Source organism: Bubalus kerabau, chromosome 5, assembly GCF_029407905.1.
Source record: "Bubalus kerabau isolate K-KA32 ecotype Philippines breed swamp buffalo chromosome 5, PCC_UOA_SB_1v2, whole genome shotgun sequence".
Classification (NCBI taxonomy): domain Eukaryota; kingdom Metazoa; phylum Chordata; class Mammalia; order Artiodactyla; family Bovidae; genus Bubalus; species Bubalus kerabau.
The window spans coordinates 106,669,934-106,686,666 of NC_073628.1; the positions used below are offsets into that span (position 1 = coordinate 106,669,934).

The window sequence follows — 16,733 nt, forward strand, 5'->3', positions numbered from 1 at the left end:
GTGGTCTGGCCTCAGGAGCTCGTGGTCTCATTGGGGAGGGGGTGGTGGGAGTGCCCTTGCCCTCTCTGATTAATTCACTGGTTCGTTTGTGTCTCGATTCACTGGACTACATGTGCGTCAGCCCTGTGCTGGGCACCAAGGTGCTCTGGTGAGGAGCGCGGTCCCAGGCTCTGTTATCTGGAAGGGAAGCTGGGGTGATCCTTTCTTTCCCAACCTATGGGAAAGGGTCAAAACAGCAAATATTACAAAAGGGAAGTTATTGAAAGACAGAGAAAGGGGAATATTCTTTGAAAATATGGAAACACTCTTCCACCTGCCCAGATGGAGTCTACACTGAAATCAAAGAGTGGACCTTTTTTCAAATGAAAAACAGCAGTCCTGGTAAGTAACAGCAAGAGAAATTCAATCTGGCAATATTCCTACCAGTTGTTGTGAAATATGCTGTCCCAGCAGTCTGAGATGTAGTCAGAAGCAGAGTAGAGCCACCGAAGAAGAAAAATCTGTGGAAGGAGAAAAGGGGTCAGGACTGGACCCTGAGCCCTGGAGGGAGAAGCCCCCCATCCCCGACAGGGCACTGCAGCTCTGAGAGCTCGGGAGCCCTGCACAGCGCCCACTCGCCTGGGCCGCATGCTTACAGGGGCAAGTTCATCGGTCAAGTCAGGGAGCACAGCTTCCGACGACAGAAGAGCTGGGTCTTTCCGCAGTTGGTCCAGATAACCCAAAAGGATGAATTTGTCACTCTCACTCCCAGTCCAGGGATCCTCCAGGGTTTTATACACCACCCGCCCTGCCGTGTTGCGCCTTTCTAAGATAGACACCTGGGAGAAAAAGAGGTGAAAAACCATTAGAATTCTCAAGAGAATGGGAAATTACTGTTGGTTTTTTTCCCCCAGAGATGATGGAAAAAAGGGTCTAGTGAAGCTCAAGCACAGATATGAATGAGTATACCATATCTGCAAGAGATTTCCACTTTTCTGACAAAAGAAATTAGTTTTATGGTGACTTTTCAAAGTTAACTTTGTTAAAAGTTAAAGCTCTTTCTTCTCAATAGATTTTGTTCTGTAACTTCTAATTTTTTTTAACATTTATTTATTTATTTATTTGGCTCTGCTGGGTCTTAGTTGCAGCATGCAAACCCTAGTTGTGGCTTGTGGGATCCAGTTCCCTGACCAAGGATCAAACTTGGGCTCACTGCACTGGGAGCACAGAGTCTTAGTCACTGGACCACTAGTGAAGTCCCTGACTTAATGTTATAATAAAGCAAACCTTTGTTTTTTTTTCAGAGATTTTCCTATGAAAATCAGTTTAGTAGGTAAAGAATCTGCCTGCAATGCAGGAGACCTTGATTTGATTCCTGGTTTGGGAAGACCCACTGGAGAAGGGATAGGCTACCCACTCTAGTATTCTTGGGCTTCCCTTGTTGCTCAGCTGGTAAAGAATCTGCCTGCAATGGGGGAGACCTGGGTTCAATCCCTGGTTTGGGAAGATCCCCTGGAGAAGGGAAAGGTTACCCACTCCAGAATCCCACGGACTGTATAGCCTATGGGGTCACAAAAAGTTGGACATGACTGAGCAAATTGCACTTCCCATGATTACCAAGATGATGAAAATGACAAAGAATTTCATGCTTCTGTGCAGAGTGATGACAAGGGAGGAAAGGAAGGGTAAGGTCAATTAGGATGAAATAAAAGAAGCAGAAGTACATGAGGGAGACACTGAAAAGCATATTAATGGTTGCCTAAGGGAGATTCTACAAACTAGATACCGTAAGACTTGACCTGCACAGGGGAAAGACAGGTGAAAGGGACTGGGGATGCTCTTTAATCTTTACCAGAGGAAAGATGCCTTTTGTGAAGGTCCAAGGTTGAAAAGTTAGGAGGTGAAATCAGCAGGATAAGAGACTAGTTTAAGAGTGCTTTCAGGGACTTCCCTGGTGGTCTAGTGGCTAAGACTCTGCACTTCCAATGCAGTGGGCACAGGTTTGATCCCTGGTTGGGGAACTAAGATCCCACATGCCACAGGACAGGGCCAAAAAACAGGTCAAATGGTTTCCAAGCACTCAGAAAAAAAACAAAACAGGCTTCAGAGATTTCTGGATTTCCTGGACTCTATATTCAAAACTCTTAAGGAAGGCGAACATGGAATTAAGTGCCACATGCTTGTGAAGAGCTTGGGACCAGGAGAGAACCCACGACTCACCGCTGATTTCCCTTGAAACGTGTCACTGTCTGGCAGTAAGGTGCTGGCAAATTCCTGCTGCCGATTGCTGTAGACGTGCACGAACCTCACGGTGTCCTGTGTGTTTGCCAGGGCAAAGGACAGGAACGCCTCGAAGGGTTTGCTCAACTTAGTAGCCTCAGCGGTCAGTAAAACCACACAGTACCTGCACGTCAACAAAAGAAAAGACTATGTAACTAATCCCCGAGGCCATGGCTAGAACCTGAATGGCAAGTGAAGGTGAAGGAGAGGAGAAGTCATTCACAGAGAAAACCAGCACATTTTAGAAACCAAAGCTGCATGAGGGTCGCCAATGAGATAAGATGTTCAAGGCATTAAGGACCTGCTTCTTTCTAAACTAAACTAAAGTTTAGTTAGTAAACTAAAGTCTAAACATGGACTGCGATTCCATGGATGCTCTCCCCACATCAAACTTTACAACATTTGGAAATGCCCTTGAAGGCAACAGTCACTGAACCGCTGATGCAGAAGGGCCTTGCAGAAGGCACCTGTTCTAGTTCTTCCACTTCAGGCAGGGCTGGTTAACCCTATCTCAGGCCAGGGCCACTGGGCCTCATTCTGAAGGGCTTCCTATGCTATGGTTCCAATGGCAAATTCATCTAATCATTCAAATCAGGCATTCTTTCTCCAAGATACTACTTAGCACTTACTAGATGATGCCAGATAAGACAATGTTCTTGCCCTTATGCTCAGTCACTCAGTTGTGTCCGACTCTTTGCGATTCCATGGACTGTAGCCCACCAGGCTCCTCTGTCCACGGGATTCCCCAGGCAAGATTACTGGAGTGGGTTACCATTTCTTCCTCCAGGGGATCTTTCTGAATGAGGGATCAAACCGTGTCTCCTGCTTTGGCAGGCGAATTCTTCACTACTGAGCCACCTGGGAAGCCCTGTTCTTGCCCTTGTGGAACTTATATTCCAGTGGGGAGGGCAGACAAAAAAACAGATAGATAGGCAGGAAGATCATGACAAGTAGTGCTAAGTGTTAGGGGAAAAAAAAGTGAAGGGGAAAAAAAGTGAAGGGGAAAGCATGCAGGGTGGGTTGGGAGTCATGCTCCATCAGACAGGCTGCTCAGGGAAATGTCATCTGGGAAGGTGACGCTGGAGCAGAGACGTGAATGAGGTGCCACAAGAGGAAGTGAGGTCAGAGCGCTCCAGGCCAAGAGCATTGCAAGTGCAAAGACCCAGAGACGGAGGGGGACTCACTCCAATTCACAGTGTGGGGAGGACGATCACTGGCTGCCGTGGAGAACTGACCGAGGGTGTGAGAGTGGAGTGGAGGCAGAGGAGGGTAGGAGGCAACACGGTGGCCTCGGCGAGAGGTGACACTGGCCTGGCTAGGGTGGGGGTGGAAACAAAGGGGAGGAGTGTGTGGACTGGGATATTTTTTGAAGGCTGTATAAATAATAATCCTCAAAGTCCAGGATCATCTTCCTTATATTTAATTAAATCTTAGTCTATACAGGAATCTGAAAAGTCTGGAAACATAGGGGATGGTTCCTATTTTAAAAAGTATTTTAGTTGTATTTTCAAATAATGTGATCAAAATGGTTTCCTTTCATATTCAGATACCTTTCACAGATGAAATAGCCCTAAATTTAAAGGCACTGGCTCCTTAATCTGAAAGAGCTATAAGAAGTGTTTTCCCTGTCTTTCCCAACTTTTCAGATGCTGTGTATGCATGAGGATGCCTCAGCCATGCCATGCCCAGCTAATTATTTTACCATTTCCTCAGCACCCTCACTGCCCTACTGTTCAGTCATTTACCTGGCTCCTCTCCCAGATCTGCAGGGGTCTGCCCTGTGTGGGGCACTCTGGTAGCAACAGCAGCATTCTCCCTCTTCACACTGCTTCACCGAGCTTCACAGGCTGTCCCTGACACCTGGCAGAACCTACTCACTCTTCAGGGCTCAGCTCTCAGGGGGATCTTCTCTGGCACAATCATTTGGTCCTAAAGTGCCCTGGACTGACATACCCCTCTATTATCATAGCTGTTCATCTATGTTCATCTGTTTGCAACGTGAAGCATAGATTCTGACTGTCCCAGGGTCAATGTTTAACTGCCTTTCAGTAACATGTGACATGATGAGCAGGGGCAAGGCCTTCAGTCCTTACTTCCTTTGTCGGTGAGATCGTTTCACAGGGCAGAGTTCATGGAACAACTTCTGGCTGGTGAGCCTGGCTGCCAAGAGATACTTGTTTTGGGTGATAAAGTCATCAATGACCTGTCTCTTCATATCTCGGGCCTGGAGAAAAACCAAGAGACAGTTGATTCTTACTCAGTTTTCTCACTGAGAATGGGCTTGACTTACAGTTTAATAAAAATATGGCTGAGCCTGGCTAAAGCAATAAAACCAAGAAAGTTAGACCTGTCTGAACAAATAAACATGTGGTATTTTCCCAACAATGTGGGGCTGAAAGCAATGATGCAACTATTTCAGGTCAAAGGAAAAATCAAGTGCTCAGGGAACTTCTGTAGACTGTTTTATGCTGGCAGATTGAAAAAGTCAATAATTTTGAATTTTTAGGCAAATTTACTTCCATTCGAGATTTATAGTAAACTGAGTAATTAAAAATAAACTTCAAAGTAGCAATGTTATTGAGTATAAAAGATGGACTACAAAACTGTATGATGACCACTTTCTTATTATTAATTTTCATATATTTCAAAGAACTGAAATTATGTATACCAGGTTCTCTGACCACAATTAATCAAGACATCAACACAAGATATGAACTAGAAAATTGCTTTGTGCTTAGAAATTAAGAAACTCTGAGCAACTTCTTGATCTGAGAAGAGAGCATATCAGACATAAGAAAATATTTTTAATTTGGAGTGATCAGTGAAAATATTATTTATCAAAACTTTGGGATGCAGATAAAGTAGTATTTGGAGTGTGTATGTGCTCAGTTGCTCACTCCTGTCCAGTTCTTTGCAGCTCCATGGACTGTAGTAGCCCATCTGGCTCCCCTGTCCAGTGGAATTTTCCAGGCAAGAATAGTGGAGTGGGTTGCCATTTCCTACTCCAGGGAACAACAGGGGACCCCCCTCGTGTTCCAGTAGTTAAGAACCTGCCTCCCAATGCAGGGGACGTGGGTTCGATCCCTGGTCGGGGCACCAAGATCGCACATGCTGTGGAGCAACTAAGCCCTTGGGGCCCATCAACTGAGCCGACGTGCTGCAAACTACAGAGCCAATGTGCTCTGGAGTCTGGGCGCCGCAGTGAAAAATCCCACCTGCTGCAATGAAGACCAAAGAATAAAACAAATAAGTATTAAAAAATGAATGTAATAGAAAAGAAATTGATGAACTAGATATCCCTATCACGAAGTTACAGAAAAACACAAAAGTAGAAAGAAGGAAATAATAAAGAGAAAAATAGAAATCAATAAAGCAAAATAAAAATGTAAGAACAAACCAACATTCATTCTTTGGAGCTAATAAAATTGACACACGTCTGGTAAAACCAATCATGAAAATAAAGAGAGAAAGCACAGGTTAACCATTACCAAGGATGATGCGGAGGAATCACAACCTATGTTGCCGAAACTAAAAAAAAAGTGTACACATATATATGTATATTATATATATATTTAAATTTGAAAATTTAGGTGAAACAGAAAAATCTCTAGGAAAAATAAAACAATACTTGAAAAAAAGAAAAAATAGTACTATAACCATTAAAGAAAATGAGTCAGTAGTCAAAAATATTTCCTTAAACACAAATTCAGGCTGAGATGGCTTTGTAGGTGGTTTTGACCAGACCTTAAAGGAAGACAATCTAATCTTCTGTAAAGTCTTTCTGAGACGGGAAGAAGGGAGGACATGTCCCATCTCATTTCACGATGCAAATGTTCACACATCCATCGACAGAAGCATGAATAAACCCATTCTCATGTTGCCATACATGATACAGGAAACAGAAACAAATTACCTCGAGCCAAGAGAAACCACCAGTGCTACCAGTGTTACACTAAGCCTCTCGTCATTGCAAGGACTCAGTTTATGTTAAGAATGCGTTTTTATATTCATAAAGAGAAAACTGGGGACTTTCCAGTGGTCTGGTGGTTAGGAATCCACCTGCCAATGCAGGGGACATGGGTTCAATTCCTGATTTGGGAAGATTCCACATGCCGTGGGTATTTGGGTCCCCACACCATAAGCACTGAAGCCTGTGTGCTCTAGAACCTGTGCTCTGCAACAAGAGAAGCCACCATAGTGACGATGCAGTGCAGCAGCCAAAAATGCATAAATGAAAATAAATACGATTATTGAAAATAAAAGAGCAAATTGGTAAAGCATCCATTGTTCTGGTAATTTTATTAATGTATTTGATTTATAATTTTCCCCAGGGAATAAGCAGATAACAATTCTCAAGGGTACATGTATTACTAGAAAGCAATTTAGGAAATCTTATAGATTAATCTTGGATTGAGATGACCTTCCTCTCTTCTACAACTGGTGTTTGCTTGCTTCCTGACTCGCTCTCTTGGCTCCTGCTTAGCTGCCGTCAGGCACCCCCTCATTTTTATTTGCTGGTTGTTGTTCAGAGTTTCATCGTTGGCTCCCTCCTCTCCTTACATAACATACGATGCCTGGGAGATCACCTTCTGCCTTTCCTCAGATCTAGATCCCTGCCTCCTTAGGAAATCTAAGGAGGCACACCTCCCCTTAGATTTCCTAAAGGCAGTTTCTTTCTTTCTTTCCTTTTTAAAAATATTTATCTATTTATTTGGCCGCACAGGGTCTTAGTTGTGGCACATGGGATCTTCTATCTTTGTTGTGGCATGTGGGATCTTTACTTTTGGCATGTGGGAACTAGTTCCCAGATCAGGGATTGAACCTAGGTGCCCTGCATTGGGAGTGCAAGGTCTTAGCCACTGGACTGCCAAGGAGCTCCTAAGCATTTTTAATTCTTTTTTTTTTTTTTTTAGTTTTAATTCTTATGTCCACAACTGAACTCATTGTCTTCTTTTTAAACCTGCTCTTCTTCCCTTACTATCCACTCTCCCTGTCTGGCTCCTTACCTTAGTCTCACAGTCTGAGGTTACCTTCCTCCTTCCCATGGCACCCAGAGTGCACCTGCATCTAAGGGAGACACCTACTACAGTGGATGAAAACTGCCTTTAGGTCTTTCTCCTCCCCCGACTCTGAGCCTGATAAAGACTCAGGACAAAGACTAACTCTGGATGTCAGAGCTGTTCTGTATTTAGTGCTCAGCAAGCAGGCAATGAATGCATTGAATGAATGAAATAAAGGATTTTTATAGAATATCTCTTTCTCTTCACTCTAGCCTCTTAGAAGAGAAACTATCAAAGGGCTCTTGTTGATTTTTTAAAAGTAACATTAAAAAATATGTGTTCATTATAGGGATTTTTAGAAACCCAAACACTGAAATAATATTCACTTTACAAAGTTGAGAACAGTGTATTATAAACAGCATATACAATTTTGCATCCTGCTTGTTAATATTATGTTATGAAAATTATCCCCATCATTAATTATTCTCAAATTGCCATTTTATTTTTTATTTAACTTTTATTTAAAAAATTTTTATTTTTTCAGGTTTCGTTAATTTCTCCCCTCAAATGCACGTCAGTGTATTCTCAATAAGCTCTATTCCCAGCAATCAATAAAATGGACACATGTAAAAACTAAAAAAAAAAAAAAAAAATTTTATTTATTCATTTATTTCGGCTGCATCAGATCTTGGTTGCCTCACACAGGATTTTTTCTTGGGGTGCACAGACTCTAGTTGTGTCTCATGGGCTCCAGAGTATATAGGTTTAGTTGCTCTGCGGCATGTGGGATCTTAAGTTCCCTGACCAGGGATCGAACTTGTAACCTTTGCATTGCAAGATGAATTCTTAACCACTGGACTACCAAAGAAGTCCAAGCAAACTGCCATTTTAAATGGCTATATAATAGTTCCTATTCGGGATGTGGGGCTTCCCAGGTGGCTTAGTGGTAAAGAACCTGCTTGCCAATGCAGGAGTAGCAGGAGACTGGGGTTCAATACTTGGGTTGAGAAGATCCCTGGAGAAGGAAATGGCAACCCACTACAGTATTTTTGCCTGGAAAATTCTACAGGCAGAGAAGGCTGGCAGACTACAGCCCATGGGGTTGCAGAATTGGACACAACTGAATGACTGAGCACGCACATCTGGGAGGTATCAATAATTACCCTACTGTTGGATGTTTATATTTCCCCCTCATTTTTGGTATTATGAATGATATTTAACATCTCTGTATGTAATTCTTTGCCTGAGTTCCTATTCCTTTAGGATAGAGTCCTAAAAGGTAATCTTGTCTCCCTCAATTCTTTACTCAAGTGTCACCATTTTAATGAGGCCCTTCTTGGCTGGTCCACCTTAAAAATGTGAGCCCTTTCCCCTAATGCCCTGCATTCCTCTCCCCTGTTTTATTTTTTTCTTTAGCACACATCACTATATAATATACCCTGACAGAGTGTGTCATAATGATTGTTATCCCCACTAGAACCCAGGACAGGGAATTCTGCTGATTTTGTTCAGGGCTGTACCCTCAGTACACAGAGCAGTGTTTGGCACACAGCAGGTACTCAGGAGTGCTGTTTTGCTAGGCAGTTGATATTTTATCACCCAATCACTTTTCTGAAAACTTTTTTTTTCCTGAAAATTTTTGAAGCTTCTTCCAGCAAGACAAGGCAGAGAAGTGCCAGTTTCTCTGTACCTTCAACTCTACTGCGTATTTTTACTTTAAAAATCGTTAACAATTTGATGAGAGAAAGAAATGTAAATTGCTTTTCTCTGATTATTAGTGAGATTTACTTTTTTAAAGTGTTTATTGAGATCTCCTTGGTGATCTAGTGGCTGAGATTCTGCGTTCTGAAGGCAGGGGCCCTGGGTTTGATTCCTGGTCAGGGAATCTAGATCCCACACTAAAGTTGCAACTAAAGATCCTGCATGCTGCAATGAAGACCCAGCACAGCCGAATAAATAAATAAATACTTAAAAAAAAAAGCCAAGTGTTTATTAGTAACTTGAATCTTTTCTCAAGATTTTATTCATCTGCTTCACCCATTTTGGGGGGAAAATTTAACCTAGGATAAGAGTAACATAACATGAAATTAACCATTTTAGTGTGTAACTCAGTGGCATTTTAGTGCATTCACAGTGTTGTGTAACCCTTACCTCGATTATCTAGTTACAGACATTTTCATCATCCCAAAAGAAAACTCTGTACTCATTAAGTGGTTATTCTCAAGAAGTTTGGGGTTGATTTCTTTGATTAGAAGAAGCTCATTAGAAATGAGAGATAATAATTCCTTTTATATTGGTTGAAATATTTCCCTTATTGTTTGGTCAAAAAATTTAAGTCTTTCTATAAAAATGTAAAGCTTATAATTAAGTTATTAAGATTTTCCCAGTAAGATTTTTCCCAACACTTTTAGCCCTTTCCTATCTTAAGATCAGATGAATAGTCACTGTATGTTCTTTGAGTTAGTGTATACATTTTTTTTCTCATTGATTTTAATGTATATATTTTGGAGCAAGATCAAATAACTTTTACTCACCTGCAAGATCTCAGTACAATGAAAGTCTTTTTAAAAGCTCTCCTCACAATTCAACACCTACCCACTTTTGAATATTAAATTATAAAACTAAAACCTTCCAAGGGATTAATGGTATGAAATGAAAGAGTATTTTTTTCTTATTCCTTTTAATTACTGTTCTATACTGAAGCCTTAAAATGATTTTTATAACTTGTTTTAGAATAAGATTGTTGATTTTTTCAAATAGGAGCTTTTTAGCGGTCAAAGATGACTATTATTTATTGTTCTGTTTTTGTGGTTACAGAGTACATAAAATTACCATTTTAACCATTTTCAAGCGTATGAGTCTGTGGCATTAACCATTCACGCTGCTCTGCAACCATCATCCGCCATCCATCTTCAGAACTTTTTCGCCTTCCCAAAGTGAAATTGTGCCCCTTACACACTAACTCCCTATTTCTTCTTCCTCTAACTTCTGGCCACCACCATTCTACTTTCTGTCAAAAGATTATCTTTGTAAGCAGAATAGTACCAAATCATATTTTTTAAACAACTCATTTTTAAACTCTATGACTTTAAGAATTTCCTTCATAGAAGGAAACAGTCACCCATTAGATTGAGAGCTGCTTGAGAAGTATCCTCAGTACTTAGCATACCGTCTGACATAAAACAGACAGGGCTGAGATTTTTGAAAGCTTTATTTTATTTATTCATTTAGGCTGCACCACAAGGCATAAGGGATCTTAGTTCCCTGACTAGGGGTCAGACCTGTGCCCCCTGCAGCGGAAGCTCAGAGTCTTACCCACTGGACTGCCAGGGAAGTCCCTAAAGGCAGAGATTAAAACTAGTTTCTTCTCCTCCCCTACTCTGCTCTACTTTGCTATTTATTTGTGTATGACACCTTGAGAGAAAACGGGAGGGCCATGTTGAAACAAGGCGACACCCACGTACCTGGATGACGTCTGCAGGCCTGTGGATGTTTTCTTTAAAGATCAGGATGGTGGGGGTATAGACATTGACGTTGTATTGCCTTGTCATCTCTTCTGCCCCTCTCAAACCGACGTACACATATCCAAATGACAAGTAATCTTTGTACGCGAAAGCAGTCAACTGTTAGGGGGTAACAGAGAAGAAGAAATGAAATTGGTAGCACAGCATCTAAATTAAGTGTGACTCATTCTAATCAGTGGGTGGATGAATGCTAGCTTCTATGGGCCCACTCAGGCTGCAACACCCTTGTACTCCTGTAGGAATTCTATGGTCCTTTAGGTGTGAAAACTATACCAACAAAGCTGAATAACAATTAACTCTGTTTTTCAGACAGAGCAAGATATTCATCTTACTGAGATCTGTACTGGGGGTGAGAGGTTTGGGGAATTACCTGTACCCCAACCACTATTTATTTTTTTAAACTGGAGTTTAACTGTTTTATAATGTTGTGAGCTGTACAACAAGGTGAATCAGCTATGCGTATACATATATCCCCTCCCTCTTTGATGTCCCTCCGCCTCCCCAACCCCTAATCCCACTCCTCTAGGTCATCACAGAGCATCAAGCTGAGTTCCCTGTGCTGTACAGCAAGTTCCCACAAGCTACCTATTTTACACATGGTAGTGTATTTATCTCAAACCTAATCTCCCAATTCATCTCACTCTCCCCTTCCCCCGCTACGTCCACCCATCCATTCTCTATGTCTGCATCTCTATTCCTGCCCTGGAACTAGGTTCATCTGTACTATTTTTCTAGAATCCACATATATGCGTTGCTATATATTTGTTTTTCTCTTTCTGACTTACTTCACTCTGTATGACAGACTCTAGGTCCATCCACGTCTCTACAACCTGAACCCCAAGGACGTAAGATGGCCGTGACCATGCCAACGGCACTTTCCTCTCATCTCCTGTCACAGTGATAACCAGAGGCATGCAAGCGCAGTACAGTATCATTCAGAGGGCAGGTTTGGAATCAGGCTTCAGAGGAGTCAGTGTTCAACCCACTGCAGGGAGACCTTGGGTGGGTTATACAACCATATAAACTTCAGTATTTTGGTTTATAAAATAGGGATCATAATCTGTACTGTTGGGTTCTTCTGAAGATTAACTGCTACTGTGTGTGTGGAAAGTGCTAGCCTAGTAACAGCATCAGTAGGTCCTCAGCGTTCAGTGCTTTAAGGCAAATTGCTGGTCTTCAAACATTTCTCATGGGGGTGAGCTATTACTTATAAAAAGGAAAATCACCAAAATAAGAGGAAACATTACCCGGACACCTAAAGTACCTTGTAGAGCAGTGGTACGGTGGGCATTTGGTCAAACAGGAGGACACGTGGTTTATTCTCTTGCTGCCAGCCAGAGAGGAACCTGACATAATTTTTATTTGTAACCTTGAATTGAAAAGAGGATGTCAGTTGCAACATTTAATTCTTAACAGTTATAATCCAGTTAGGAGATAAACAGAATCAAATAAGGGTAAAAGACTGTTTTGTAAAAAATAAAAAATGCAGGCAACTAATCTTTTTGCCTTCATTTAACTAAAATTAATTAAAAGAACAGAAATATTGATTTCATATTTTCATGTGATCCAACTCATACAGACTGAAATTATAATCTTTCTGAAATTATTACTGACCATATCATAAAAAAATTGAGCTTTTGAAGCTGGTTTGCTTAGTTATAGGTGATTTTTTAGTTTATTAGAAGACAATGAAATAACTGCTCTTTCAAAATGACTTAAATAAAAATAAGTGGGCCCACCCCACCTATATATCACATAATTTCATTCATTGCCATCTGAACTGCTACTTTAAAAAAAACTTTTACAGTATAACTTCTTTCCAATGTTGTTAGTCTGAATTGATACTTATGTGCTTCCCTGTTTATGCCTTAAAATAATCCTGAGAAAACAAAAACATGAGTAAATTACTTTCTAGAAAATTTTTATCATAGGTCAAAATTTATCTTTCAACTGTGCTCCCAGAATGATCTATATAGAACTTCAATCTGATCATTTCACTCCACTGCTCAGCCTCTTTCAATGGCTCCATCACCTGCAGGCCAAGCCTCTTTAAGGAGACTCTCACGGTGAGATTCCCCAGTTCCTTCCCCATTAACTGCTTTAGCCTGTCCTCTCCCACTCACTAATGACTACTTCATACAAAGCAGGCTATCTCATGTTCCAGACCTCTGCCTGCCTGGAACTCATTCCTTACTTCACTTTCCTCACCCAGCAAACTCAGTACAGGGGTCACTTCTGCCAGGAAGCCTTTCTCAAGCCTCTAGGATGGACACTCTGCATATAGGATGGAAATGGTCACCCATTCGATTGGGAGCTTCTTGAGAAGTATCCCCAGTACTTAGCATAGTGCCCGACATACAACAGGTATTTGGAAAGGTCTGAGGACCTACCAAGACAGCCTGTCATGGTTTTAGGAGGCTACAGTGCACTCTGACAATTTCAAGCTAACTCCAATAAATGTTTCTTTTGTGGGTAATGATCCTGGTGGGATAGACTGTGTAGAAATAGGATGGAAACAGCTGGGTGTTTAACTCTTCTTGGTACTATTAAATCAAAAATCGTTTTCTTTTAAAAAATTTATTTTTTAATTGAAGGATAATTGCTATATAAAATTTTGTTGTTTTCTGCCAAATATCAACATGAATCAGCCACAGGTATACATATGAATCATTTTCAAGTTAAGCAAAATAAGAATCCTGTTCTAACTTAAGAAACTGAGGGAAAAATGCTTCTTAAATATATAAAAATCATAGTTTAGCTTGTATGAACTCCTTGTGCCTAGTTTCTCTAGCTCAGTCTTTTGTTTGTGAAATTTATTCATACTGTTGCATCATATGTGCTCTGAAAGTTCCAAAAATAACATCTGGTTTCATGGAATCTAGTGCTTTCAATATCTAGGATCCTTAAATATATAACCAAATAGAACTTAATTTGAATACTCTCTTAAGAAAAGTATCTTCAAATGAACAAATGCATGAAGCTGGAAAGAAACTCTTCATCCTATGCTGTGATCTAACTTTTTGTTGAGAAAATAAGACGCACTCTCACTTTAGGCTCAGATTCCTATGACAGGAAGGGAAAGGGAAGCTTTCCTGGTGGCTCAGACGGTAGAGTCTGCCTGCAATGCGGGAGACCTGGGTTCTATCCCCGGGCCAGGAAGATCCCAAGGAGAAGGAAATGCCAATCCACTCCAGTATTCTTGCCTGGGAAATCCCAAGGACGGAGGAGCCAGGCAGACTATAGTCCATGGGTTCGCAAAGAGTAGGACACAACTGAGCGACTTCCTATGAAAGCATCAGTCTTCCCAGTGGTTGTAACAGGGATAATCCTTTCAGTCTCTCTACTTCACCTATTTCAGTTTTCAGCCTCTAGAAGACTTCATTTAAATGATTTAGTCTGAGCAATTAATTAATATGTGTCTTGTCCTGCTCAAAATGAAACTCAGGTCTGAGGATGACCATGGGTCAAGTTCAGAGCAGCCAGCACTCCTAGGTGCTCTTAAACTACTTCTAAGCCACATACTTACTTTCTCCACCAAGTTCCCTGGAAGCAGACTCTCTACAAACTGCCACAGGTTCTCACGGACAACTGCATTGTGGAAGAAGGAGATCTTCCCATTTATGATTCCTAGGATTGAGGGTGTGCTGTGTGCTCCCAGGTGATGGGCCAGGCGTCGCTCGTACCCAGCGTGGACCACGCCAATTCCTACGCCTGAAAAATACAAAAGACCTTCATGAAGGCCTTTTATGCCCCCGTGGCAGGTGAAAAAGTGTTGCTAAGTAATTTTCTGGTGTGAAACTAAAATCCTGACTTAGTAGGAGGGTATATCTTTCCCGACAGACTGTCTAGCATCCCTTCACTGTTGAAATTCTAAATTGGTTCAATTTTTCTGCAAAGCCATCTGGCAATGTTTAAGAAGAGCTACAAGTCTTTTTATCTTTTAGTCTGTTGTTTCTATTTTTGGGAGTAGATCAAGAAGAAATACTTCAAAAGAAAAGAACAACCTGTCCACAATGGTCCTATCCATAAAGGACACCATCTGTAAACAATTCAAGGGTTCATCGACTTGGCAATGGTTGAAAAAACCCTAGGATTTGTTGATAAGCTAGAATCAGTCTTCTCACTCTTCAGAGCATGTCTCCCTTTTATTTTATAGAGATGTTATACATATTCTCAAAGAGAGAGATTAGGTAAAAATCATTAGGCCATATCCCATATAACTACTGCTAATATTTTGGTATCTGTTTGTATCATTTCTTATACAAATAAGTGTGTATGCGTGTTTGTATACACATAAAATAAAATGGGATCATCTGATACCTATTTCACTTAGTGTTTGAATAACTTTTCTTGTCTTTCATTCAAACAATATATTTGGAGGGCTAGATCCTTTGCTAAACATTGGAAATACATTAAATGTTAATAGCCAGTAAATATTCTTTTTTCCCTGGGATGTCTAACAGACTTCTAAGTTTCAAAAACAAACCCCTCATCTTCTTTCTCAGACCTGTTCCACCCAGGCTTTCACCATTTCCATCGATGGTGGTTCTTTCCTATTACTCAGAACTTTTGTCTTAAGGGTCATCTTCGACTCCTCTCATCTCTCACACCCCACATCCAGTCTGTCAGCAAGACCAGTTGGTTCTGTCTTCAAAATAAAGTAGGAATTCAACTGTTTTTCTCCACTTGCACTGTACCCTCTCAGTCATTTTTCTCTCTCTCCCCCAAGCTGCTGTAATAACCTCCCCAATGGTGTCTTGTTTCTCCTTGTCCCCCCACACTTTCTGTTCTCAGTACGGTGGCCAGACGGTCCCTTCTAAAACATAAACAACAGATCATGTCACTCCTCTGCCAAATTTGGCAGAGACTCCCCATTTCACTCAGAATAAAAGTCAGTCTTCACCAAGGCTGACAAGACCCTCTGTGATTTGGCCATTGGCCCCCTTCCTCTCCCACTCCTCACGGTCACTTACTCCAGCCCCTAGTATCCCTGCTCTTCTTGAAACACACTGGCAGGTTCCTGCCTTTGGCTTCAGCGCTGGCTGGTCCTTCTGCCTGGAGGGCACATCTCTGGACATCTGAGTAGCTGACTCCTTCAACAACTGCAAGTCCTTCTCAATGAGACCAAGCAGCTCCCATGTTGAAAACTGCTCTCCCCACATGCAGGTTCCCCTTCAGCTGACTTGGCATGTCTTGAGCCCTTTCCAAGTTAGGCAGCATGCCTACAGCTTTAAAGATGTTATCACTGTTCACACCAGCAAACCCCGAGTGGTAAGCATTGTCATCTTAATGGATGAGCAAGCTGGCACTTGGAGAGGCTGAGGAAACCTTCCTGGAATCACAGTTAGTGTACAGTAGGACCAAGAGTTGAACCCTGGTTCAAAGCTGACCTGCAGCTGACCGCAAAGCCTAGTTCCTTCCTATCCCCAGTAGGTTCTACCACTAGGTTCTGAATGCTGGAGGGATCAAATTCTTAGAGATGGACCCACCACCAATGACCTTACCAGGGACTGCTATATAGGCCAGAAGCCACCATATTAAACTGATTCTGGAGAATATGCCTTTCCAGTAACTATTCAGAGGGGCTTAGTGTACCAGACTTTGGGACTAGAATCAGTAATCAGAATGGTGGCTGGTGGGCCCAGAATCAGGACAGGAGAAGCAGGCAGTCTTGGGAGAGCAAAGGAAACTGAAGAGATCTTTTGAGATTGCTGTTCACCCCGCTCTCGCCTCCGATATTCTTGAAGCTCATTCTTTCAGCCCCTGCAGGATGCCTGCTCAGTGAGATCTTCCTCTTCTGCTGGATTTTTTTTTTTGGCTGCATCGTGAGGCAAGTGGGATCTTAGTTTCCTAACTAGGAATCAAATCCATGTTCCCTGCAGTGGAAGCAAGGAGTCTTAACCACTGGACCACCAGGGAAGTCTTATTGCTTCCTGATTTAAAACTGAAG

At 41.7% G+C, this 16,733-nt stretch overlaps 1 protein-coding gene and 1 non-coding gene across 3 annotated transcripts in view; one reads left to right on the forward strand and one right to left on the reverse strand.

Moving 5' to 3' along the window:
• The window catches only part of DNAJC16 (DnaJ heat shock protein family (Hsp40) member C16), a 39,248-nt gene that overhangs the window by 5,712 nt on the left and 16,803 nt on the right, over nt 1-16,733 (reverse strand). For both annotated transcript variants that reach the window (XM_055582620.1, XM_055582621.1), the window contains exons 5-11: nt 14,310-14,494; nt 12,048-12,152; nt 10,724-10,882; nt 4,353-4,483; nt 2,200-2,383; nt 636-818; nt 424-500 (exon numbers count right to left, since the gene is read on the reverse strand). In XM_055582620.1, the coding sequence (XP_055438595.1) occupies nt 424-500; nt 636-818; nt 2,200-2,383; nt 4,353-4,483; nt 10,724-10,882; nt 12,048-12,152; nt 14,310-14,494 (1,024 nt within the window). The remainder of the gene's footprint in view (nt 1-423; nt 501-635; nt 819-2,199; nt 2,384-4,352; nt 4,484-10,723; nt 10,883-12,047; nt 12,153-14,309; nt 14,495-16,733) is intronic.
• On the forward strand, nt 1,928-2,000 carry TRNAG-UCC (transfer RNA glycine (anticodon UCC)). Its single transcript has one exon. It is a non-coding gene; the product is annotated as a tRNA-Gly (tRNA).